The sequence below is a fragment of the Xenopus laevis genome, chromosome 4S, assembly GCF_017654675.1.
Source record: "Xenopus laevis strain J_2021 chromosome 4S, Xenopus_laevis_v10.1, whole genome shotgun sequence".
Taxonomy (NCBI): domain Eukaryota; kingdom Metazoa; phylum Chordata; class Amphibia; order Anura; family Pipidae; genus Xenopus; species Xenopus laevis.
The window spans coordinates 7,642,040-7,669,123 of NC_054378.1; the positions used below are offsets into that span (position 1 = coordinate 7,642,040).

The 27,084-nt window shown below is 41.2% G+C and overlaps 2 protein-coding genes across 4 annotated transcripts; one reads left to right on the forward strand and one right to left on the reverse strand.

Annotated features, from left to right (window-relative positions):
- Window positions 1-881: 881 nt before the first annotated feature.
- On the reverse strand, window positions 882-18,734 carry mrpl23.S (mitochondrial ribosomal protein L23 S homeolog). Its single transcript, XM_018259760.2, has 5 exons — window positions 18,598-18,734; window positions 16,663-16,785; window positions 14,733-14,815; window positions 11,151-11,224; window positions 882-1,407 (listed from the first exon to the last, which is right to left on the reverse strand). Exons 1-5 carry the CDS (start codon window positions 18,612-18,614, stop codon window positions 1,243-1,245), a joined length of 462 nt encoding a protein of 153 aa, XP_018115249.1. The 5' UTR covers window positions 18,615-18,734; the 3' UTR covers window positions 882-1,242.
- Window positions 18,735-18,753: 19 nt separating this feature from the next.
- Window positions 18,754-26,733, forward strand: LOC100049737 (general transcription factor II-I repeat domain-containing protein 2B). Of its 3 annotated transcripts, XM_041560888.1 has the most exons (3): window positions 18,833-18,876; window positions 20,755-20,842; window positions 23,608-26,733. In XM_041560888.1, exon 3 carries the CDS (start codon window positions 23,629-23,631, stop codon window positions 25,432-25,434), a length of 1,806 nt encoding a protein of 601 aa, XP_041416822.1. In that variant the 5' UTR covers window positions 18,833-18,876; window positions 20,755-20,842; window positions 23,608-23,628; the 3' UTR covers window positions 25,435-26,733. The 3 variants fall into 3 exon arrangements, with proteins under 3 accessions (XP_018115613.1, XP_041416822.1, XP_041416823.1); XM_018260124.2 differs by lacking the exon at window positions 20,755-20,842 and having other exon boundaries at window positions 18,754-18,876; XM_041560889.1 differs by lacking the exons at window positions 18,833-18,876; window positions 20,755-20,842 and adding an exon at window positions 23,038-23,520.
- The last annotated feature ends 351 nt before the right edge of the window (window positions 26,734-27,084 follow it).

A 27,084-nucleotide genomic window follows, 5' to 3' on the forward strand; every position in this document is an offset into this window, starting at 1 on the left:
TTCACCTGGCGATTGAGTGCGAATGAGCGCCAGCATCAGTCTCTTTCTCTAGCGAAGTTACGCCTGTGCCTGTTAGTAAATCGGCGAAGTACCAAAATGACGTCACACTGGCGAATTTTCTCCAGCGTTAATCATTTCGTCCTTTCGTAAATTTGCCCCAGAGTCTCCTGTAGACTGCTAGTCAACATAAGGGCTACCAATAGTGAATTACAGCTAGGGCTGGCACCTTTTTAAAAATAAATTACCAGCCAGTGGTGGGGGCGGGAACTAAAGAAACTTTCGTGCCGCGTCGTAAGGGCAAAATGATGAAGAGAAGATAAGTTTCCACTGGAGGGCAAGGACTTTTGTTAAGGGTATTACAAATTACCGGCAGCTACACCCTTGGGAACTTTTTGCATGATTATATTGCTCTCCAATTTTGTTTACATTTGAATGTGGCTCACGGGTAAAAAAGGTTGGGGACCCCTAGTCTATGGCATCTTACAGCAGTCCCTCTGGCATTTGCCAGAATCTACAGATCACCATAGTGACCAAAATCACTTCCCTCCAAAGTTACACGCTTCCCCCCTACTCCCAGGTATTCCTTGTGCCATTTCAAGCTGGGAACATATGCAATACGATCATCTCCAAAGAAAATTCTGTGCGGAGCATGTGACTTCCCAGGGTAGAAGGGAACTCTGGGGAAAAAAAAGAAAAGGTTCACCAAACTTCAGCAAGAAAGGTAGCAATTAGTCATTACTGGGGTGCTTAACCCTTTGGTACCTGAATCTAAAGGAAAAAGGGACCCACAAAATGGCAGAAAGGCAGCAAACATAGCTTAATTGAGAAAGAAGGTTTGTGCGGCCTTCTACACAGTCGTGATAAAGAATAAACACCCCATGTTATTAAGAAAACCAAAAAACAAATGAATTTATTTAGAATTTCCGACTTTGATTTTTCCCTACGTTCTGTTATTCCCAATCTCTATAATGGGAAGTAATCTGTGTACAAGATCTCTTGCTAATGAACTAATGCGATTGGGTTGTTAAAGTCCACTGTTGATCAACTCAGAAATGTTCTATGTAGGTTAGAGAACAATTTTCCGCAAATCCATTGGGATTGGGTCCATGCATATATTGTTCAAGACAGAGAAGTCCAACGGGCTGCTTTATACATGGTCATCTTGGCCTGGTGGGATCAGGGAACCTTTGTCTTAAGTGTAAATCCCCCCAAGATTTCAGCTTCTGGTTCAAATCCAAAAGTCTAAAGTCCAAACCAGTCATTGAGTCCCCCCCGACGTGGATCGTTCTTCTGTCTCTGCTTCTCGTTCTCCATAAACTCCATCTGAACCTCATCAAAAGAACCAGATTCTGGAGTCTCGTCCTTTTGAGGGAACAGCTCGGGGAACTGGAAAGTCTGTCCTTGGCCCTAAAGAGAGAGATGGGAGTGTCAGATGGGTACCCCAACATTACAACACTAACGCAGACTAAAGAGCTTTGTTTCAGACGAAGTTTCCTCAGCAACCATGGCTACTTAAAGGGGAAGGAAACCTAGTCAGGAACCCACACAATACTCATACTGTAGCCCTTTAAGGGTATGGCCACATGGGCAGATTCGGGGAGATTAGACGCAAGGCAACAAATCTCCTCTTCTTCGCATCAGCTAATCTCCCTGATCTGCTTTCCGCCGGCTAAAATGAAAAATGCCTGGGGGCAGTCACTCTGAGCACTGTTTTCCGAAGTCGCCCAAAGTTTCCTCATGAGGCAATTACGGGTGACTTCGGAAAACGAAGGCGGAAGGCAGATCGGGGAGATTAATTGCCGCAAAGAAGAGGAGATTTGTCGCCTGCCGATTAATCTCCCCGAATCTGCCCGTGTGGCCAGACCCTCAGAACTTGAATTTGACTATTCGCCCCCTAAAACCTGCCGAATTGCTGTTTAAGTGGGAGGGGTCCAGGGATCAATTTTGAGTTGTCTGCAGCCTTCCTGACATTCAAATTTTCTTTGGAGACAAAACTTGAATCGAGTTTTTTAAAATTCAGGTCGATTCCATTCATCGGAGTTTAAAATTTTTTATTTTTCTAAATACATTTCGATTGGTCGAATTCATGGGAGTTTTTAAAAATGAATAAAAAATTAGACCTTTTATAAATGTGCCTCTCAGTGTTTGCGAAAGAGAAAAGCAACACTTTTTACTGGTCAGCCAGATTATTAACTTGTCACTGATTAGTAGCCTAGTGGAAATTTCCAGCACAGATATATGTGGAATATGTATGTCTATAAAGCTCTCCTGTGGCTCATTTCCTAGATTTATCTGATGGTTCATCAAATAGCTTCTTAATGGCCTGGAAAATGTTCCTTGGACATTGAGGGACTTGTGGGAAAGTGAACTACGGGGTAGGCTTTTTACAGTGTGAAAACTGGAGAATTTCCATACTCCAGACCTGTAACCCCAAAGGACAATGAAAAATGCCTTTTTCTCAGGCCTAGTGGGCTAACTGGCATGACTAACGTCAAAATATTCCATGAACTAAGCCTGATAGAATGTCCCCAAGCTCCTTAGTGTTGGCTTTTATTTGTTTTGCAAAGGTAATTACTGTTCCTTATCTCTATCATGCCTTACAATTAAGGAATATTTGGAATATTTACATTGTGCTTTTGTATTGTGCTTAACGGCAAATCTGAAACCTCAAACCCAAAAGGTTCTCACTCAATGAGAGACGGTCAATACTCAATTTAAATCGAATTACAGCCAATAAGCAACAGATAATAAACTTTTTGTCAAAATTCCCTTCAAGGAGAACTAAAGCTTAAGTAAAGAAGTAGCTAGAAATGTTGTACATGATGTTTTGTGCTTCTGTACCAGCCCAAGGCAACCACAGCCCTTTAGCAGTAAAGATCTGTGTCTCCAAAGATGCCCCAGTAGCTCCCCATCTTCTTTTCTGCTGATTCACTGCACATGTTCTGTGCCACATCTTCTGGGCACCAGTGGTGGACCTCTTTCCAAGCATCAACTGGTCTGTACCCGATAGGCAAGTTTCAGGAGACACTAAGGCAGGGGTGCCCAGACTTTTTTACACTGGGATCTACTCGACACCATCAGATCTACCTTGATAATGTGCGCCAATTTTTTAAACCACGCCTGTTTTGTGGCCACACCCCCTAATTACTATGTTCATTTTACAAAATTTGGCAGGTTATGAATGTTTGAACACACTCCCTTCCCCTCTGTGCTTGCTGCTCTCAGCCCTCTTTTTCTTGCCCTCCCTGTCCGTGCCTGTAGCCTGCCCTCCCTTTCCCCTCTGTGTCTCCATTATTGTTCCTCCGTCCCTTAATTCCCCTCTGTGTCTCCGTGATTGTTCCTCCGTCCCTTCCTTCCCCTCTGTGTCTCCATGATTGCTCAGCCCTTCCTTCACCTACGTGTCTCCATGATTGTTCCTCCGTCCCTTCCTTCCCCTCTGTGTCTCTGTGATTGTTCCTCTGTCCCTTCCTTCCCATCTGTGTCGCCATGATTGTTCCCCCGTCACTTCCTTCCCCTCTGTGTCTCCGTAATTGTTCAGCCCTTCCTTCCCCTCTGTGTCTGTTGCTCTGTCCCTTCCTTCCACTCTGTGTCTCCATGATTGTTCCTCCGTCCCTTCCATCCCATCTGTGTCGCCGTGATTGTTCCTCCATCCCTTCCTTCACCTCTTTGTCTCTGTGATTGTCCCTCCGTCCCTTTCTTCCCCTCTGTGTCTCCGTGATTGTTCCTCCATCCCTACCTTCCCCTCTGTGTCTCCGTGATTGTTCCTCCATCCCTACCTTCCCCTCTGTGTCGCGTGATTGTTCCTCCATCCCTACCTTCCCCTCTGTGTCTCCGTGATTGTTCCTCCATCCCTATCTTCCCCTCTGTGTCTCCGTGATTGTTCCTCCGTCCCTTCCTTTCCCTCTGTGTCCCTTCCCCTCAGCTCAGCCTGCCCTTCTCCTTTGAGCCGACACTTCTCCTCTGCTCTGAGGCCAGCCCAGCCAGCCATCTATTGCTCCGATGAGGGGCCCCAGGTCGCGGTCTACCAGGAACATGACAGGGATCTACTGGTAGACTGTGATCTAAGGGGAATAATATAGGCAATATCTTCTAACAGACATTGCCTACTCTTCACTAGAGCACAAACTGAATCATGAAACTTTGCAAGTGCATCAACTATCACGAGCCTTCCCGCAAATCAGCAATTAATCAAAATATTGTCTCAGCAGTTGCCAGCAATAAGAGTCGAACAACATGGTAGCACTCACGCGGATGCAAGCAATAAAGGAGAGGGAAAACATATTGTTGTTTGGTTAATTGCAGCAACAACCGCAGTCTACTCGTGTATTATGCTTTCAAAGTGTCATCTTCAGTTCAGTATACTGTGTTTTTCTTGTGATTACACATTAACAATAGAGGTCTGCCTTGAATTCAGATGGTTGCCATATGTCTACATTTAGCACTACATTGGGGTTACATTTTATAAGCTTGTGGTATTTAACACTTTCTCTATCATAGTTATATAAATAATACTGTATTTTTCTTCCCGACATCTTTTTTTTTTAAGTTTTTTTTTTTTTTTATATTGTATCTATATGCCCCATTAATTTCAAGGCTCAAATCAATTGTGTTTCCTCTTTAAAGAACTAACATTTCTTGACTTGTCCTTTCCCAAAAGGTGGAATCTCACAGTTTTATGTTATGAAAGCAAGAATGATAAAGTGAGTACAAGTATGGGACTGGTTATCCAGAATGCTCGGGAACTGGGGCTTTCCGTAATTTTGATATTCATTAAGAAATGGATTTCAGTGCAGAATTCTGCAGGAGCAATACTATTAACCGATGCGTTTGGAAAAATGTTTTTTTTTCCAATGACAGTATCCCTTTAAATTAATCCAACAGGCTGGTGTTGCTTCCAATAAGGATTAATTACATTTTAGTTGGGATAAAGTACAAGGTACAGTTTTATTACTACAAGACAAAAAGGAAATCATTTTAAAATTTTGGATTATTTGGATAAAATGGAGTCTATGGAAGACAGCCTTTCCGTAATTTGGAACTTTCTGGATAATGGGTTTCCGGATAACGGATCCCATACCAGTATAAGCTGATGATATACTTGGGCTGTCAATGGGGGATATTGATTGATATAACGTTTGAGGACTTGATCAACAAAGGAATGAAAGGAGGAGGACCCAGTCAAATTTTAGACCTTAAGGGTAAGGCCACACTGGGCCTTTTGGGGAGATTTGGTCACCTGGCAACTAATCGCCTCGTCTAAATGCCTTCCCTCACTCTGCGCCGCTAAAATGAAAAATTGCCGGCGCTAATCACACGTGGCGATTCGTTTTCCGAAGTCGCCCGAAGTTTCCTCGTGAGGCAACTTCGGAAAACGAACCTCCAAGTGTGATTAGCGCTGGCAGTTTTTCATTTTAGCTTGAGGGAAGGAGTTTGGGGTGATTAGTCGCCGCAAAGACGAGTTGATTAGTCGCCAGGCTACCAAATATCCCCAAAACGCCCAGTGTGGCCTTACACTAAAGAGGAGCCTCAACCAAAAAGGTCTGGATAATACCACTATAGAGGCTCAGAGGAGCAAGAACTCGGGTTAAAGGGGAAGTAAAGTCGAATAGAATAAGGCTAGAAATGCTGTATTTTGTATACTAAACATAAACATGAACTTACTGCATCAGAAGCCTAATCAAACAAATATATTTATGCTTTCAATGTTGGCCACAGGGGGTCACCATCTTGTAACTTTGTTAAACATCTTTGCAAGACCAAGACTGTGCACATGCTCAGTGTGTTCTGGGCTGCTTAGGGATCATCATAAATTATCAAAACAGCACAAGTCAAATAATATCTGCCAGAAGCCGATACAGCAAGACTGATTAATAATCAGAATATACAGACTGCACTGGCTCCTGTGTTGTCATGTAATCTAATGTGGATTTTATAGTTTTTGTATTGTTTAATACAAACTTTCTCCAACTCTGCAGAACCAGTGGCTGCAGAAAAATAACCCTTCAATGAGAATCCCAGTTTATCTGTTTAAATCTGGCTCCTTGATCTTTGTCACTGCAGCTGGAGTTGGAAACAGTAAAGGGGATGTAAAGGCAAAAATAAAATCCAATACAAATCTCTACACAATCGCCGACTGCTCTACAGGGAAACAAACAAAGCTGCTTGAGTTCTGCATGGCTGGGAAGTAAGGCGGGGGCTCCCCCTGCTGTTCATAAGTATGATTGTTTCCCTGCAGAGCAGTTAGGGACTGTCTGACAATTCCTATCCACAGCATTAAATGAAGGGAGAATTTCACTGCATACAGTCAGGTTTCTTATAAAAACAGTACATATTTTTAATTAAAGAATATTGGAGATAGGTTTCTTTTTCATTAAAGAAAGTAAAAATTTGATTTTATTTTTTTGCCTTTACATGCCCTTTAAAGGAAAAGAAGCGTCAGACTGCAAGCGGGCAGACAAGGAGCTAATGAAGAGGCAAATAAATGCACTAAAACAATTAGGAAACATCAGTACCCTGACACAGCACAGGAAACACTCAGCTGACTCAGGACAGTCTTTAACTCAATCCAGGAGTCATGTCAGTGGTTAAGCACAGATCAACTTACAACCTAATTATCACTTTCAAAGCCAAGTCAATTGGAGTTGCAAATCATTGGACTTCCAGGCTGTGAAGTGCAAGAGCCGCTGTCAAGTTGTTCAGAAGAAAGAGGGGTTTGGAGAAAAACAGCCCAAGGTCTGAAGCCAGAAGCAGTGGTTTCTAGAGCGGAGGTCACCTCTGCGGGTGGTTAAGGGAGTGCAAAACAGCAGGGGGACAGAGACCCTCACAAAACATTTTTTTGTGGGCTAAATAACAATGTTCTATTGCAAGTGGTGGATGGAAGGAGAATAGAGCAGGCATTCCACACAGTCCTTAAAGGGATACTGTCATGATTTTTATGGTGTCGTTTTTATTCTTAAATTACACTGTTTACACTGCAAATAATTCACTCTACCAAATAAAATTTCATTCCTAAAAGTATATTTTTTTTAGTTGAAATATTGGTCTGTAGGCAGCCATCTCGGGTCATTTTGCCTGGTCATGAAAGAAAAAGAGCCAGTGCTGCACTATGGAACTGCTTTCTGACAGGCTATTGTTTCTCCTGCTCAATGTAACTGAATGGGGTCACAGTAGGACATGGTTTTTTACTAAAGGTGAAGAAGAAACTACTGCATTAATAAAATTACAAGGGCTTGCCCTGCTATCGCAAATCTTGTGTGCCAGTGAAGTTCTTCTTACCCTTGATGTGAGGTGGCCGATTCCTTTATTGCTGGGCACCAGGATACGTATTTTTGGGTTTGTGTGGAGTGCGGCTGCTCCAAATCTTGCTTTTTACTAAAGGTGGCCATAGATGTAACAATTACGATCTTTCTTAAGGTCACCATAGACGCATCGGTTGTTCTCTTGCCGAACAAACGATTTTAGGGAAGACCGACCAATCCTTCTAAATTATCGTGCGGTGAGTGGGATTCGAACGATCGAACATCTTACGATTTTTCAGCCGTCATCTGTCAGGAAATTCGGCTAGGTTAAAAAATCTTTGTCGGTCCCAGGGCCAAGCAGGCAGCTCCCCTTTGTTTTCCTGGCAGATTGGTCTTTTTAGTTGATGGACAATTCGTACGATCGTTCCGAGATAATTGTGGTTTCACGATGACGATCGGATCTTTTAAAAAAATCTCAACATCTATGGCCAGCTTTAGAAAAGATCTTTCGGAGAAAGATTGTTAGTTTCAATACACACGTGTAGTGCTGAATGGTCAGATATACCTAGAGAAACAATAGAATTCTACTTGTATCTGACGATTCAGCACTAACAATGAACGATGTTCAGGTGCCTTCAAAGGAGCCCGATCAAAATTTTCCGTCCAGCCCGATCGGCTCTTTTTCCAACCATACACACACTGAATATTGTACGAAAAGTGCTTAGAATAGCACCCTCAACAATTTTACATTCAATTATTTTAAAGGTTTACTTATCCTTTAAGCAAAGTTTACGCCATAGAATTTGAAGCCTCTGCCAAATTTGACCACCCACATGCTGGCCTGGAGGTAAATGACTGGATCATACTACAGGCCTACAGAGACCTGCCAGACCTCGCCCTAAAGCATTTTAAAACCTGCCCTCCTGAAATATCGCCGGTCAGAAAAACATCCACCCCCAACTTGAACAGCAACAGTAAAAATAAGGTCAGCTGTAACCAAACGCCTTAAGAAAACAAAAAAAAAGGGCAAATTAAAATGACCTCCATATGTGCCAAATTGCATCGGTCCACATGATCTTAGGAAAGGGTCAACCAATAGAAAAAAATCCAGGGTGAATTTAGCAGTCGCTGGGGGGAGGTCAGTTCAGACATGTTGTTCATTCATTCAACAACTGAGCATGCGCCTAAAGTCCCAAAAAATTCTGAAAATGTATTGGAAATTTTCGTAACATTCAGTGAAAAGACTTCCGAAAAAAACTTCCGAAAAACACAGAAGAAAGAAGATGGCGCCCGTGAACTCCGAGGCCAGAATCTACAAGGAGGGGTGAGGAAAAAATTAGGGGCATTTGCCCGGGGGGGGGGAAGGTTTTTTTAATTTCGGGTTGATTTCTTCTTTAAGAGAGCAATATACACATTACACCTTTGTAAATGCTGAGCAAATTAAATAGGACCTAGTAATAAAGATGTATTTCATATTCTCAGTTATTTAAATAGAGATACAAAGCTTTGTATCACTTCCCATTCTGTGTCTCATGTTTACAGATAAGGAAGGATTTATTAACGTTCTTCTACCTAGAACCCTACCGCAGCTCGAATGGCAGACCCATAGCAATGTAGTAGTTTATTTACAAATACGCCTATATTAGATATCCTGAACATGATTTTCTAGTAGGCGTAAGGTATGAAGAGCCAAATTATGGAAATATCCGATATCTGGAAAACCCAAGGTCCCGAGCATTCTGGTTAACAGGTCCCCTGCGCGGGCAGGTATTGTTCAGTGTAAAAATAAAAACTGGAAAAATAGATAGCCTGTGCAAAATAAAAAAATGTTTCTAATATAGTTAGTTAGCTGGAGTTAGGCTGGATGTGTAACATAATAGCCAGAACACTACTTCCTGCTTTGCAGCTCTCTTGGTTTCCACTGATTGGTTAGCAGACAGTAACCAATCAGAGGCTTGAGGGGAGGGCACACGTTTGCTTTTGAATCTGAGCTGAATGTTGAGGATCAATTGCAAACTCACTGAACAGTTATGTCCCATGTGGCCCCCCTTATAGTCGCCGACTAAGTTAGAGAGCTGAAAAGTAGTGTTCTGGCTATTATGTTACACATCCAGTTTATACATTACATTTTTGGCTAACTAACTATATTAGAAACATTTTTGATTTTGCACAGCCTATCTATTTACCCAGTTTTTATTTTTACACTGAACTGTTCCTTTAAGTGGACTCTCCACAGCAATTACCAAAGCCTTTTTATACAGGAGCAAACTGCGCTAAACCACTGTACAGCAAAAGGAAGGCCATACAAACGCTGCCTCTCAGGGTCTATCACAAATCTTGGCCCATCTGCAGATTTGCTATATCACGCCAGAAGATCCGGATTCTTTTATACGCCGGTCTACTGAAATGCACTAGATGCACAACTGTCAGATAAACAAAGACAGTTGTAGCGTGCTTCGTGCAGATGCAATACAAATTGGAACAGGAAAAGTTTAATGCTAGATGTAAACAGCTCTAGCCCAAGGATAAATAACACTTGTAAATTGTGAAGAAACAAAAACAAAAAAGCCAAGTGTCCTGACGTAAAAGTTCAGTTATGCCAGGGGATATATGTTGCCAAGAATTTCCCTGCCTGACACCAGATACACCGCAAGTCACATTAAAGTAACAACGCAGGGGCTAAGCTTGATAGAGTAGGATGCAACAGCGCCTCACTGTGACCGTTTTGTGGACATTCTCAGTGGCAATTAAAAATTCCTGGAGTGCATTTGCTCCCTGGGTTTGTTTGCTTTGCTGCAGCTAAGTGTGCAATATTCTCAGCATGCATAATGCAACAACATATGGGCACACTGGCATTAAAATATAAATGTACAGATATGGGATCTGTTAACCAGAAACCCATTATCCAGAAAGCTCCGCATTAATGAAAGGCTGACTCCAATATTATCCAATTTTTTTTCTCGGTAAAACAGTAGCTTGTACTTGATCCCAACTAAGATACAATGAATCCTTATTGGAAGCAGAACCAGCCTATTGGGTTTATTTAATGGTCAGTTTGCTTTGTGTAATTAAATAATAAATGATTATAATAACAGCTATTATTATGTAACGTCAAAGCTCTCACACATCTACAGCAAATACCGAATTACGGAAATGCTGTCTGGCATAGACTCCATTTTATCCAAATAATCCACGTTTTTAAAAATAATTTCCTTTTTCTGTATAATAATAAAACAGTCGCTTGTACTTGATCCCAACTAAGATATAATGAATCCTTATTGGAAGCAGAACCAGCCTATTGGGTTTATTTAATGTTTACACAATTTTCTAGTAGATTTAAGGTAAGAAGATCCAAATTATAGAAAGATCTGTTATCCGGTAAACCCCAGGTCCCGAGCATTCTGGATAACAAGTCCCATACCTGTACCATATTTATATACAGAATGTCAGCACGTTGGCATATTCTGCCAATGCATATTTATATGAGTCCTTATATGAGCAGTCACATCAGATTAAACTAGTGGCTGAAGTAAAAATATCTCCAATTAAAACAAGATTTTACCTAATGGCAACTATTTGTCCATGGAGATTTCCAATGGATTTGTATGGCTTTAGCCTGCCCAAGTTTGACTGACTTCTCCAAATAACATTGTTAAATATAAATTATCCTTCTAATAATGTTATAAATAACCAATTGCAATTATAAAGTCGGGAAGAAATGAGATCAAACATGGAATCCTTACTCCCAACTATCAGTGTATTGGGGAAAAATAATTATAGTAATATTGGTAGAGTTCTGCAGCAGGTTGGGTACTCTTGTTTCTGATGCTAAATTATACAGATAAAACCAGAGAACCAATCACAGAGCATCAAATGCAAAGCAAAGGTGAGAGGAGCTAAGGTAGTACTTACCAGCTGCACATAGGCCACCTTGTAATCTGGGCGCTTTACTCGCTGATTCAAATGGTTCCTTTTCCTGTTGTTACCTAAATGGCAGGAAAGACAGCCATGTTTTTTATATTTCAATTTAAAAGAGACGACTTGTCAAACTCAAGGTTCAATTAACTTATAGTTAACTTTGAGTATGTGATAGAATGGCCAATGCTAAGCAACTTTTCAATTTGTCTTCATTATTTATTTTTTATAGTTTTTGAATGATTTGCCTTTTTCTTTGGACTCTTTCCAGCTTTCAGATGGGGGGGTCACTAACTCCATCTCAAAATAAATGCTCTGCAAGGCTGCAAATGTATTGTTAGTGCTACTTTATATTAATCACCTTTCTATTCAGGCCTCTCCTATTCATATTCCAGTCTCTTATTCAAATCAGTGCATGGTTGCTAGGGAAATTTGAACTCTAGCAACCCGACTGCTGAAATAGCAATTTGGAGAGCTGTTGAACAGAAAGCTAAATAGCTCAAAAAATACAAATAATAAAAACCAAATGCAAATTGTCTCAGAATATCACTCTCTACATCATACTAAAAGTTAATTTAAAGGCGGACAACCCCTTTAATAAGTCTGATTTAATTAGAATATTGAGCTAATTTTTGCCTATATTAGTATAATTCCCATATTCCCTGTTGCCGGCCTCCTTAAAACTGTACAAATGTTAATTTTAAATTCGTAATAAGCAATACAAAGGCATGCTGCAAGTTGAACTGTTTTATGTTCAGCCATGCAGTTTGCCTATACAATAAATGGTAATTAGTCATACAGCATTTTATGGATTTTATTTTGTATTCAGATTGAAAAAAAAGGGCATGATGGCAAACACAGGGATCACAGACCTATTAAAGGACCAGTAACATCAAAAAAAGGTTTTAAAAATTCGTTAGTATACATAGAAGTCAAATGAAACTTTAAAATCGCAAAGGCTTTACCGAAACTCCGCTTCTGCTCCTCTTCAGAAAAGGCAGAAAGACAGGGCCCCGATCCATCGTGCGGTGCTTGATTTCTCTTCCCTGGTTATCTACTATAAGGAAGGCAGGGAGGAGAAATCGAGCGATGCACTATGGATCGCCCGGCTGCTTTCTGAAGAGGAGCACAAGCAGAGTTTTGGCAAGTTATTTCTTAATAAAGGCTTTGCGAATTTAAAGTTCAATTTGTCTTGGTGTTTTTTTTGCGATGTATACGAGCGATTTTTTCTTTTTAAATTTGATGTTACTGGTCCTTTAATACAATGGCAATTATGGGGCAGATTTACATAGGGTCGAATATCGAGGGTTAATTAACCCTCGATATTCGACTGTCCAAGTTAAATCCTTCGAGTTCGAATATCGAAATCGAAGGATTTAGTGCTATTCGTTCGATCAGATTTTAATCCATCAATCGAACGATTTTTCTTCGACCAAAAAAACATTAGAAAGCCTGTGGGGACCTTCCCCATAGGCTAACATTGTACTTCAGTAGGTTTTAGGTGGCGAACTAGGGGCTCAAAGTTTTTTTTAAAGAGACAGTATTTCGACTATCGAATGGTCGAACGATTTTTAGGTCGACTAAAGTAGCCAATTCGATGGTCGAAGTAGCCAAAAAAAATTCGAAATTCGAAGTTTTTTTATTCTATTCCTTCACTCGAGCTAAGTAAATGGGCCCCTAAGTGTCAACAGAATGCAATTATGTATTCCTGTTAGTTTTTCGAGTTTTCATGTTTCCTGGGTTTGAACCCCTCGTGGGGTATTTTAGTTCTTTTTTGTCTTTAGTGTGTGGCCAAACACAATGGGGGGAATTCACAAAAGTGGTGATACAGAGACAAAATAAAAATGGAGATAAAAATGAGATAAAAATTTCGCACAAAATTGTTTTCAGATTTTTTCTTTCATACGACATTTTAACAACATTTTTTTCTGAATTTGTCTTTAGCTCTTACTATACCTGTCAATCAGCCATCACATTAGAATTTCCAGGGGAGGGAGTTTATTTTTCCCAGGAAAATCATACATCATTTTTTCAGGATAACCAGGACTTTCTAAATCTGCCTACATATTTGTGTAATTCATCTTCTGTAACAAGATATAAGGGTCTAAATACAAAAAATGCTATTTTGCATAATATAGGGATTTGTATTTTATTAGCTTAGGTCAGGTGTCTAATTGTTGCTAAAACTAAAAAAATGGCTGGGAGGCTTTTCTTTTAGATAATATATTCACTCAAATTACTAATATTGCCTCATTCATTAGGCTATAACAAGTAAAATATGCAAGTGTGAGTTAAAAACTTTTTACATATAAAATACACGGTTTTTGTTTTGTTAATGAGGCTTTTACACCTATAGCTACATCTGTACTTATACCAATACTCACACACACAAGTGTGCACCTATATATATATACAACTTTACTTTGCCTTTATTATAGTCTCTTCACAATCACATTTTTTTTAAAAAATGGGCATTGGTTTGGGCAGTCTCTCATTCAAAAGCCGCATATGCAGGTGGCGGGGGAGGATCTAGTCCACAGATTAAAACCAAGCTCCGGGAGATTTTTACTCTAAGTAATGCTGTTAAGCAGAGCGGTATATGACCTTTTACATTTTGATCACAGGTAAACAAGTTAGTGACCTTCGTATGGGGTTTACCTTGACGTGGTTCGGTGATTTATCAATTTTATGATCATAACTTTGTAACAAAAAACCCTGTTTTTCTTTTTTTAGCCCGGGGATTATTGTATTTAAATATATTTTTATATAGCTTTAGGAGTGCACCCACAACCCTCCTTTTTTGTATATAAAATGCTAATCCCTATAAATATGATAATAAATCCCCAATGGGGCACCGACAAGAGGTGTGAAATAATGATTGGGTGAGCCAAAGCAGAGCAGATTATTTTAGAATTGATCTGACACATGGGAAAGTTATATTGAGCTTTACTGCATTTTAAAAATGTTGTTTAAAATGTCATATTTATGTTGTTTGAAACGACAAATTCATAAAAGTGTCTGTAAACTGCCTTTCTTTCACTAAAAAATTAAAAGTGGCTGTTGAGTCTGAATTTAGGCGGATTTCTGTCTGTGAATATGGAGAAAGTATTTTACACCAGTTTACCACCGCTTTAACTGCAAAAATTAACTATCTCCACTTTTGTGAATTCCCCCCTTTTCTGGTTACTTTAGTAGCCCGCGCTACTTTGATCAATTGCTCCAACAGGAGCAAGTGGGGAAGGCATGTAGGAGTACCCACTTGCCCCCTAAATGGCACGTCAATCAGCAAATTAGGAAAGCCCAGGCCACATCAAGACCCCCTCCTTACTCTTTGCCCTAGGACCTCCTGACTCTGCTCTTGCTCGGGATTTTCAGTTTGGAGCAAAGAGCAGAGTACAGTTTGCCTGGGGTGCAAGTGCTTATTAAGTAAGTACTAAGGGGCGTGCATTGCTCTAGTAGTTGCCCCAGAGGTAGAATTAAAGATGTGTCTTATTCTTCTCCCCTTCTACAGAGATGTTGAGAGAGTATATAAAATAAGAATAAGTATTTTTTCCATGCCCATTAAGCTCAATGACTTACCATACTGAATGCGGGTGCGTACAGTAGCTACAGGCGCATTGTATATTCTCTGCAGGTAATTCTGTACATCCACTTTGGTCATCCTGGGATAATAAAAAATAAAATAAAAAATAAAATAAACTGCAGAAGAGCCGCAGCACACTCATTTTGAACAGGATTGTGGGACTGTGTCTAATCAGTGAGTACTGATGGGGACACACTACAGAACTGAACAAAAGGACACAACAAATCACTTTTGCCAAAACTGCCTCCAATATCTTCTAAATGTAACTAAGACAGTAGAAGTTTTCCTTTGAATTAACGTTTAGTATGGTACAACTAGGCTTCATTCTTCACTAACTTTTTTGAATGACTTGTCTCTGGATGTTAGTGGGGTCACAGACCCCCGTAAAGCAGAGCAGATCAGTGGGACAAGTTGCCTTGCTTTAAACATTTTCCTTACAGCAAGACAAAAAAAACAATTTGCTGGGCACGGCCAATTTGCTAGAACTACCCCCTCTTCCCCCCAACAGTGAACCTGAGTGCTAAATTATTATGAATTAAAAACACACCGAATTGGGGGATCCCGTGGATTTACTGCACAACTCAGAGTCAGCACATGCACACTATAGTAAGTCAGCAAGGCTCAATTTTTAATTCTGGGGAAAATTGCACCTTGGCAGTAAACCATACCAACCAGTCAGTGCTTAGCTTGTTTCAGCCACCTGCAGGGAGAAAATGAAAGCAATAATTTGATTGGTTAATATGGGTTGTGGCCCAGTGTGGATACATGACCTCAGACAGGTCTGGACTGGTAGTCAAAATACGCCCTGACATTCCAAGTACAGAGAGGCCCAAACAGTCCCCCACCAGTCCACTATAAAGAGTGACTTTCTACAGCATCTTACAGCAGTCTCTCTGGCATTTGCCAGAACCCACAGATTGCCAGTCCGGGCCAGACCTCAAGTAAGTTTACTGTAGAGCATATGCTCCTGCCCAAGGGTATGCAAGGAATCCATGGGAAACAGAGTAATGTTAGAGGCAGGGCCTCCATTAGAAATCACGGGGCTCCGTACAACAACATTTTCGGGGGCCCCACTCCCAGATCCCGCAGTTAAAAGAGCACACAGACATCAGCGCTAAAAAAGGTAACCCACATACACACACGTTATAAAAAAACATTGGTGCCAGGGCCCACCTTACAAGTTAAAAAAATTGGGGCCCCATAGACTATTTTTTAAAAAAACATTGGCACCAAAGCCCCCCCTTACAAGTTAAAAACATTGGTGGCCAGATGATTAAAAAAAATAAAAAAACACACATTGGTGTTTAGTAGAATTGAACTCGTGGCTGCAGGATTTCAACTTCGCCTTTATCGTGACTTCAGGTCTTTTCGCCGCTTCAGGACTTCCATTTCGGGTGTTTTCGTGACTTCAGGTCTTTTTGCCGCTTCGGGACTTCAGCTTCGAATATTGTCTTGGCTTCAGGACTTCGGCTGTTAGGGACTTCAGAGGGGTGGTACGGCTTCGGCGAGGGCCCGGTACACTTGTACCCCCTGATGGCAGCCCTGCTTGGAGGGGCTCCTATATATATCAAAGTGGCCAAACACTATTTGATAAAAGCTGCCGGCAGATCACATTGGCAGCTTATTGGTCCATGTATAGGGCCCTCCAATGGGTTCCCCTGACCAATATCTGGACAAAAATCTGACAGATATTGAAGACAGGTTTAAAACTCCTGTTGGAGTGAGGAGCACATCAGTATGTTGATGCTCTCCTCCCTCCAGTCACCTGTATGTCCAACTTTGTGATCTGATCAATGGGCCCTAGTGTCACAGGTTAGTGATTAGATTCACTGGGGTGCTGCCTAACAAATTGGCCCCCGTCCTACTGGTCTTTCCGTGACCCTTTTGTGAAACAGTAAAGAGAACCAGTCACAGTGTCATACTCACTCCAGAGGGATTCGGAATTGCACAGTGTCCGGTGGCTGCTCTTTGCCAGGCCTCACTAAAGTCATATGAAAGTTGGTTCTGAATACACGGAGCTGTGGGTTACCCAGCTGGTACAGCGGATAGCTGAGGGATAAAAAAAGTAAAAGGGCACAATTAGGAAGGAAGCTTTCTGCTGGCACACCAGACAATTGTGTATCAGAAGCGTTAGTGCGATTCATTGCTACAGAAGCGACAATTACACTACTCTTGATATTGTTCATGGTGATGCGGCCAGAGCATACCACCATGACAAACCAGAATTTATATTCTCTGGTGGGTTGTTGTCTGTTGAACCAAATTGCCCACAATCACCCACACAACTTGCAGAGAGAATGCAGGACCCTGTTTCGTAAAGGAGTGATTCACCTTTACATTTACTTTTGCTATTGCCTAATTCTAAACAAACCGGTATTCATTTTTTCTTTTATATACTTTTTGAATTTTTTTTTTGCCTTCTTCTGACTATTTCCAGCTTTCAAATGGGGGGGGGGGGGCACTGATAGGGTTACCACCTTTTCTCAAAAGTTTTTACCAGCTGGTGCAGGAACAAAAGGGGCTTTCTGTGCAACTACATTGCCGGTAAATTTGTAATTAGGGATGCACCGAATCCAGGATTCGGTCTTTTTCAGCAGGATTTGGATTCAGCCGAATCCGTCTGCCCGGCTGAACAGAATCCTAATTTGCAAATTAGGGTCAGGGAGGGAAATGATGTGACTTTTTTAAGAAAACCAGGAAGTAAAAAATGTTGTTCCCTTCCCACCCCTAATTTGCATATGCTAATTAGGATTCGGTATTCGGCTGAATCTTTCGCAAAGGATTCGGAGGTTCGGCCGAATCCAAAATAGTGGATTTGGGGCATCCCTATTTATAATAGCAGCCCTGGCAGTTGTTTTACAGGCTAGGCTGGTAAAATAACGTCCGGTTGGCAACCCTAGTCGCTGTAGAGCCCATCATCGGTTTGGGTACCCACAATATGATTGGCACTTAGGCGGATTAATCTTCATTTTTTTAATAAAAAAATGCCCCCCGCCAGCGCTACACTCCCGGTGTGAGCAGCCATATCCGGTCACTCACGTGCGCATAACGCAAATATGACGTCACTCGCATAATGAGCGATTTGGGGCAGCTTTTCATTATGTGAATGCGAGTGACCGGAGTCGCATGTGTATCGCTGGCGGGGGGAATTTTTTTATTAAATAAACGACTGTTATCCCCAACCGGAATGCAGCTCTATTAGCCCACACCTTTGGTTGGGGGATAACATTTTTACCCAACAGGTGCCATATAAAACCGCTCGCTGTGATGTCATTTCCTGTCAACGTGATGTCACTTCCGGTCCAGGCAACAAACCCCGGGGAGCGGGTCGGGTAACATTTTGTGAAGTTACGGGTACGGGTTGGGTGTGGGTTTTAAAAAACAAAACCGTGCAGTTTTCTAGGTCACTGGCCCCATCTAAAAGAAACAAATGCTCCGTAAGGCCCCACGTGTGTCATTATTGCTTTCTATTACTCCTCTTTCTATTCCAGCCTCTTATTCGAATCAGTGAATGGTTGCTAGGGAAATTTGAACCCTAGCAACCAGATGGATGAAACTGCAAACTGGAGAGCTGCTGAATAAAAAGCTTAATCACTCAAAAACCACACAAAAAATGAAAACCAATTGAAAATTGTCATAAAATACAGCTTTGTACATTGTCCTTAAAGTGACTTTAAAGGCAAACAACCTGTTTAACCTTGGTGGGATTGAACTGCAAGTCCCAAGATGCTGTTTAACCCGTATATATGTATTCGTATGTGGGAGAGCGATGAAAGCCCTATTACAGCAACATCTAAGGTTAGAGAACCGGGCTGGGAGCTTTAAAAGAACAACATGCGAACAACGTCGCTCAGTACTCACATCGCCCTCCTCGCCATCGTGTCCTACTCACAACCTGTCACTAAAGCCGAGAGCAAAGAGCAGCAACAGTCCCCTCACAGCGCCACCCGCAGTATTGGAGGACTTCACACACTTCCAATAGGTCTGCAATACGGTCAACTTCCTGTTCGTGGTCTTAGCCTCCTATTGGTTGATTAGGCGGAGACGCGATGGTTTCAGCGCATGCTCAGAAGCTTCCCGCTCTGGGAGTCTGGACCGCGGTATTTTCCTGTGGGGATTGCTGCTTACATTGTTACGCCGGTACGATTGTTTTTATAGGGGTACAGGATTCAGAGGGGGTTCAAATTGGGTGGGGTTTGAGGGGTCTTCATACATAAATGGAGTCTGAGGGATTTTCTATATAAACTATTAATTTATTTTTGTTTTTAAAATCTTTAGCTCCCCACAGTTATATACTTACTACTCCAGTCAGGGGAGAATGGCTGCCAAATGGAATAGGCCTGCATGAGCCACACTGTGTCCCCAGCCAGACTACAAATCCCAGCATCCCTCGTCCCCAGCTATCGCCAGACTAAAACTCCCAGCATCCCTCATCGCCAGACTACAACTCCCAGCATCCCTTGTCCCCAGCTATCGCCAAACTACAACTCCCAGCTATCGTCAGATTACAACTCCCTGCATCCCTCGTCCCCAGCTATCACCAGACTACAACTCCCAGCTATCGTCAGATTACAACTCCCTGCATCCCTCGTCCCCAGCTATTGCCAAAGTACAACTCCCAGCATCCCTTGCCCCCAGCTGTTGCTAAACTACAACTCCCAGCATTCCTCGTCCCAAGCTATCGCCAGAGTACAACTCCCAGCACCCCTTGTTCCCAGCTATTGCCAGATTACAACTCCCTGCATCCCTCGTACCCAGCTATTGCCAAACTACAACTCCCAGCATCCCTCGTCCCCAGCTATTGCCAAACTACAACTCCCAGCATCCCTCGTCAGCTATTGCTAAACTACAACTCCCAGCATTCCTTGTCCCAAGCTATTGCCAGAGTACAACTCCCAGCACCCCTCGTCCCAAGCTATCGCCAGAGTACAACTCCCTGCATCCCTCGTCCCCAGCTATCGCCAGAATACAATTCCCTTCATCCCTCGTCCCCAGCTATTGCCAAACTACAACTCCCAGCATCCCTCGTCCCCAGCTATTGCTAAACTACAACTCCCAGCATTCCTCGTCCCATACTATCGCCAGACTACAACTCCCAGCATCCCTCGTCCCCAGCTATCGCCAGACTGCAACTCCCATCGTCCCCAGCTATCGCCAGACTACAACTCCCAGCATCCCTAGTCCCCAGCTATCGCCAAACTACAACTCCCAGCACCCCTCAAAGCACAAGTTTTGAATTGAGTTGGCTGTCCTTGTCTTATTATTATGTATGCACCGAATCAACTATTTTTGATTTGGCTGAATCCCTCGCAAAAGATTCAGCCGAATCAGAATCCTAATTTGCATATGCATATTAGGGATGGGAAGGGTAAAACATTTTTTACTTGTTTTGTGACAAAAAGTCATGTGATTTCCCTTCCTGTCGCTAATTTGCATATGCAAATTAGAATTCAGTTCGGCCGGGCAGAATCATTCGGCCCATTCCTGCTGAAAAAGGCTGAATCCTGGCCGATAGTGATGAGTGGGTCGGGATTTCCCCAAACCTAACCTGCCCTCCCTTGGCCCACATCTGCGCTTCCGGGTTGCTTTTATAGACCCTCCCCACCGATGATGTCACAAATGGGGCGGGGCGAGCAGGCTCAGCATCTATAAAAGACGAACCCGGAAGTCAGAATCCGGCATTTGACGGTGTCGGGCGGGGGGAGCAGGAGAAGAGCTCAACCCACGAAGAAGCGTACAAGGTCGGCCCAAACCCATCTGACGCGTGGGTATTGGGTCGGCCCGCACATCACTACTGGCAGAGACCCAAACCGAATCCTGGATTCTGTGCATCCCTATTTCTAGTAGATTGGGAGGCAAGACTCGAGATGATTTCCCAGCATGCACTGTAGTACAGCCACAGCAGCAAGCATACAGTTAAAGGGACAGCTCACTTTTATTACAGTTTAGAATATTATAGCCTGCCTTATTCTTAGGACATTTCCAATTGTTCTTCATTTTTTTGTATTTTAAGAACAGCTTACAAATGGCAGTCACTGTCCCCAGCAGCCATAAAGCTATTGCTCTCTCCGAGATAGGATGATGTTGGATCGACAAAACGCATCCTGTAAGTCAGATATAGTCACATGGGACAAAATATGATGGGGATTGATACAAAAATCTGATGTGAAAACTACATTTTCCATCCAAAGCGATATATCTGTCAGATGGGAACGCTGCATCTTCATCCAAACAGATAAAATTTGATGGTGTCTGACCAACTTCCCCCCCCCCCCATTGAAATACATAGACTATGGGATGTAGATGCAGGAACAAACAACACCATCTGACTTTATCTGATCCGACTTTACATTCTAACTATAGGGGGATCAGAGTATTTAGGATCCTACTAGTGATGTGCGGGTCGGGTTTTTCCCGACCCACACACGCCTGATATCCGCCCTCCCACCACCCGAGCCCGACTTCTTGGTTCCTTTTATAGACCCGTCCCGACCTGCAGATCATGCAAAGATATTAAAGGATTTATGTACTGTAAACAAGAATGAATTTTGTTACAACAGCGCCATCTGCTGGTCAGTTGACCACCAAGTAGTCAAGGAAGTCGTCAGGAGTAGGGATGGGCGAATTTGACCTGTTTCGTTTTGCCAAAAATTCGATGCCGGCAAAAAGTCGCTGACGCCCATTAAAGTCTATGGGCGGCAAAAAAAATTGTCGCATGGCGCGTTCATGTGCAACAATGAAGCAGAAGTAAAAAGGATGACATACAGGCGTATTGATGGTGCAATAATTAAGTAGGTGACAATGGCTACTGAAAGTCTGTTGTTTTTTATTCTTTTTCTAGAGATGACGGACTCTTTCAGATGTCCCCTTTAAACATGCAGTGTTTGTGATGCTGCTTCTAAAGGGGTGTTCCTTCCTTGTTATACATTGAGTACAATGAATAGGGTTTGTGCTGAACTTACTTTTTGCTAGGGATGCGCCGAATCCAGGATTCGGTTCGGGATTCGGCTGAATCCTTCTGCCTGGCCGAATTGAATCCGAATCCTAATTAGCATATGCAAATTAGGGGCGGGGAAGGAAATAGCGTGACTTTTTGTCACAAAACAATGAAGTAAAAAATGATTTCCCTTTCCCACCCCTAATTTGCATATGCAAATTAGGGTTCAGTATTCGGCCGAATCTTTCGCAAAGGATTCGGGGGTTCGGCCGAATACAAAATAGTGGATTCAGTGCATCCCTACTTTTTGCCTGTTGTTTTAAACTCCAAAAATATATATATGGGGTTTTTTTTTATTTTTTGTTGGGCTAAACAGTGAACAGGGAAACTGAAGTTTCGAATTTAAGTTTCTTCCAAGAGGATAATTAGATTACCAGACACAGATTATCCACATGCATAATGGTGCTAACAAAACAGTCACAACAGAGGGTGAAGAGTGAGGGTTTTATGCTGGTAATCTAATTATCTACTTTGCAAGCCCCAAACATGGATTATTTTACATTTTCCCGTTTGCCCTGTTTAGTTCAAGAAGTAACAAAGATCATGGATTTTTTTGTTATTCAAACAATAGGCAAAAAGTATGTTCAGCACAAGCCCTATTCATTGCGTTAAAGTTAACCAAAGGGGTATACCGCCCCTTTAAAGGGATACTGTCATGGGAAAAAACATTTTTTTTTCAAAATGAATCAGTTAATAGTGCTGCTCCAGCAGAATTCTGAACTGAAATCCATTTCTCAAAAGAGCAAACAGATTTTTTTATATTCAATTTTGAAATCTGACATGGGGCTAGACATATTGTCAATTTCCCAGCTGCCCCTGGTCATGTGACTTGTGCTCTGATAAACTTCAATCACTCTTTACTGCTGTACTGCAAGTTGGAGTGATATCACCCCCCTCCGTTCCCCCCCCCCCGCAGCCAAACAAAAGAACAATGGGAAGGTAACCAGATAACCGCTCCCTAACACAAGATAACAGCTGCCTGGTAGATCTAAGAACAGCACTCAATAGTAAAAACCCATGTCCCACTGAGACACATTCAGTTACACTGAGAAGGAAAAACAGCAGCCTGCCAGAAAGCATTTCTCTCCTAAAGTGCAGGCACAGGAGCAGGGGCAGCTGGGAAATTGACAAAATGTCTAGCCCCATGTAAGATTTCAAAATTGAATATAAAAAAATCTGTTTGCTCTTTTGAGAAATGGATTTCAGTGCAGAATTCTGCTGGAGTAGCACTATTAACTGATGCGTTTTGAAAAAAAAAAAAAAAACATGTTTTCCGATGACAGGATCCCTTTAAGGTCCACATGGCAAGATGTCTATTCTTTTTTTTTTTTGTCGGTGCAAAACAAACATTTTATAGCCTTATTGTTTTTCTCTTTCTATATAACTGACACGTTGCACATGTGTTTTGGCTACAAATATTTGTAAGGTTATAAATGGGATAGATTCTATGAAGAATTTTTATGCGTTACAAATTTCCAGATGCGTGTATCTGAAACAGACTGTGGCTTTATTTTTGGGACATTACTATCAAGGGAAACGTTTGTTAAATCCCAAGACTGGCAGAGGAAGACCCGTGGTTGATTCTTGGTGATGATGACTCTAATGCAGAAGTTCACTGTCTTTAGCACTAGAATGAATGATTTCAGCATGGAAAATAATTTTTTCTTTCTCAAGTGTATGTGATATATATTGGGGAGCAAGGTTTCAGACAAGTGAAAACTTGGTAATCACTTAGACTCTGTAGTCCAACTATGTGATCATCGGTTGCACCAACGGTGTCCAGATGGGTATAACAAACAAGCAGCATAACAATCACATACTGTAAGCTGACTTCATTTGTTTGTAAAATTCCGCTATAATTTGTTTTCCAACAGATTTACACCATCTTCCCTTGTATGGTCCCAAATACAGAAGAAATGAGTGCACCCAAGCATCGAAAGGTGGACAGTGAAAATCGCTCATTCAAAGAACGTTGGGAGTTAGATTATTTTTTTGTTAAAAGCAACGGGAAACCACTATGCTTACTGTGTTCTCAGATGTTGGCAGTCTGCAAGGAATACAATGTAAAGAGACATTATATTTCTCTGCACGAAAAATCATATTCGCAGTATACTGGAGACCATAGAGTTGCTATACTGAACGAATTAAGAAGTAAATCGCACAAGCAGGAGACTGCAACTAGCACAGAAACTGCAACTGATACTGCTGCATTGAAGGCATCCTTTCTAATCTGTGAGGAAATTGTAAAACGAAAACAAGCATTTGACAATGTAGAGGTTATTAAGGAATGTGCTATTAAAATGGCCAGAGTTTTTGGAAACGAAGACATGGCAGCAAAATTTGATTCGATTTCACTTCAACCCCAGACTGTTGCCCGACGTGTTTCTGTCATGCATCAGCAGATTACTCGAAAACTGCATGCGATTATAAAAAACTGTTCCTATTTCTCTCTTGCGTTGGACGAGAACACAGATTGCAGTGGAACGGATCTTCTGGTTGTTTTTATTCGTGCCATCGATGACCGCTTTAATGTTTCTGAAGATATTTTAAAATGTGTTTCGTTACCCAGAACTGCAAAGGAAGAAGAACTTCTGAATGAGGTGAAAAGTGCTGTGTTGGAATGTGGGGGATTCGATAAATGTACAAGTGTTACGACTAATGGTTCCAAATCAATGACTTCAAAAAATCTTGGTCTTTCGGCATTGTTAAGAAAAGAAGGTGCAGACTGCGTGGTGTTGCATTGCATCATGCATGAAGAGACATTGGTCGGGACTTTACTAAAGATGTCGGACATTATGGAGGTCGTCATAAAGATTTCAAATTTCATTCTAGAAAGAAAAGGTTCTGTAACAAAAAAGAAGTTCAAGATATTCCTGGATGAGCTCAGTGCAGCTTACGTTGACTCCCATTCGTACAGAAAAATCTGTTGGTCAAGTGCAGGACGATGTCTATATAGATTTTTCAGCCTACGAAAAGAGATTTATCTGTTTTTGAAGGATACAAATTATGACCCCATCTTGACGGAACGTTTTTGTAATAAGGACTTTCTTAGTTCTCTCGCTTTCTTGACAGACATCACACACTATTTACATTCTCTAAAGAAAAACGTTGAAGCCAAGGACCAACTTGTCACACAGCTGTACACGCACATTTCAGTATTTAGCAACAAACTCATGCTGTTGAAACTCAACTTGATAAGCAACGACTTGTCGTACTTTGAGTCTTGCAACGAACTGTACAGGGAGTATGAAGAATGCAATATTTTTTTAGACTTTGGCAAATTTGTGGAAAAAATAGAAGTCCTGATTGAAAATTTCAACCTAAGATTCCAGGATTTCAGCAAAATCAATTCTAGCTTCAAATTGTATAATAATCCACTTACAACAGATATAATAAGTGAAAAGATGGAGTATCACATGGAATTATGTAACCTACAAGCAGACCTGTACTTTGCTACAAGGAAAGAAGTCGGGGTCTCCTTTTTCAGACTTCTTCCTAAGGAAAAATACCGTAACCTTAGGGATTTGGCACTCAGAATGACTTCTATGTTTGGCAGTACCTACATATGTGAGAAGGCTTTTTCGGAATTAGATCGCCTAAAGTCAAACTACAGAAACAGTATTTCAAACCGCACGCTACAAGAGATTTTGCATCTTTCTATAACCAACATCAACTTGAACTTTGACGAACTTGTATTATAGGCGCCCGTTTAAACAAGGTTTGTTTTCTGTGCAAAACCAGATGCAAGATTGTGTAGCTCTTCAATCCTTTAAAACTGTTTGCACTGTAGGGGGAGGGGCATTAAAGTATTGCAGATATTAGATGGGCAAGTGCTGTCTTTTATAAGCAATTCCTTTTAAAATTCTTTTTAAGTAGAGGGTTCATCAAATAGTTGAACACGGAAAATATTAATTCATTCATACTTTGCCTGCTGTCTTGAATACCAAGCAGTTATAATGTGTGGACAGGTGTTTTCCAATGTAAACACAGTTACTAATATTACACCCCACCATTGTGCACTTTTTTTTTTTAATTCAGCTGCAAGCCCAAGGCACCACCTGGAACTGCAGGTAAGAGGGTGATACCAGCCTCATTACCCCAGGCTTGCTTGTTTTTTTAAAATGATACATTTGCATTGGATGAACGGTTGGTTTCAGTGTCTGTTTGTGCTTGGAGGAGTGTGGCTAATGGCACATGCTGGTCTTATATTTTTACTTTTATTTTAAGAAGTGGTTGGCAAGGTGATTATCACCTGGACAACAAAGTTGTACAGTTCTGGGTAATGCAGACAATAAAAAGGTATGTTGCTAGGGCTTTGTGAAGTACGGAAAGCATGATTAACATCTTCAGTCTACTCATGAAAAGGAGACAAGTATCTATGCCTTGAGTCTCCTCTTAATTTATTCCCCATCCATTCATATGTGCTTTCCATAGTTGGTTCTCAAGAAAGTAAGTGGACTTCAAGAATCACTTCACAATCAAACAAGGCGAGTGGCTGCATGACACTGTGAGCCCAAAGGGGTGGGGGTACTAATCCCAGGCATCACAGACAGACTTTCTTATTTTTGGTGACTCGGATAGCCCAACTGAATGAGATCATGCCAAAGAGGGGCCATTATATGTTCTTCAATGATCACTGCACGTCCCACTGGTTTGACCACATGTCCTCCCTGTCCGCTCCTGAGCCGTGCAGCAACTGCAACTAGATGGCATATTGCATGACTTGATTTCAGGGCACCTTTTCTTATTTATACTCTGCTGGATAATCCAGAGGCCATTTTTGTTTTCTCTGAACTAGGTGTTCTCTTTATTGTTTTACAATAGAGAAGAAGACAATAATAAACACTTTAATTGGGAACATAAACTCTCAGAGAAGAGTGAAACTGCCTGGTATTCATATTTCTCACAAAGATAAGACCCTTTTTGAGAGGTGTTGAAAATGATAAAGATTTATTTAATATTAAAGGGGGAATTAATAGCAAAATACAGTATTGTGTTTTTTTTTTAAATATTAAAAAGTTTTTGGAATTTTCATTCCTTAGTTAAATTATCTAAATATGAAATTGCATGGAATGTGTGTGTGTGTGTGTGTGTATGTATGTATGTATGTATGTATGTGTGTGTGTGTGTATATGTATGTATGTGTATATATATATATATATATATATATATATATATATATATATATATATATATATATATATATATATATATATATATATATATATATATATATATATAATTTTTTTTTTTAATTGTTATTCCTTGCTGCATGAATTCATTATGGTCCTTTTAGCTTGCTTATGTCTATTTTCCATTTGTATTTTTAATCATTTATTTATCTTGAAACA

Excerpts from the sequence above, each read along its gene's own strand:
- mrpl23.S (XM_018259760.2), bottom strand. Across the intron at positions 14,816-16,662 it reads CAATTCCGAATCCCTCTGGA|GATGACCAAAGTGGATGTAC; the intron begins GTGAGTATGACA and ends TTATTATCCCAG. Across the intron at positions 1,408-11,150 it reads AGGTGGCCTATGTGCAGCTG|GGCCAAGGACAGACTTTCCA; the intron begins GTAAGTACTACC and ends CTCTCTCTTTAG.
- LOC100049737 (XM_018260124.2), top strand. The coding sequence starts at position 18,799 with ATGCTCAGAAGCTTCCCGCTCTGGGAGTCTGGACCGCGGTATTTTCCT. Across the intron at positions 18,877-23,607 it reads CTGCTTACATTGTTACGCCG|ATTTACACCATCTTCCCTTG; the intron begins GTACGATTGTTT and ends GTTTTCCAACAG.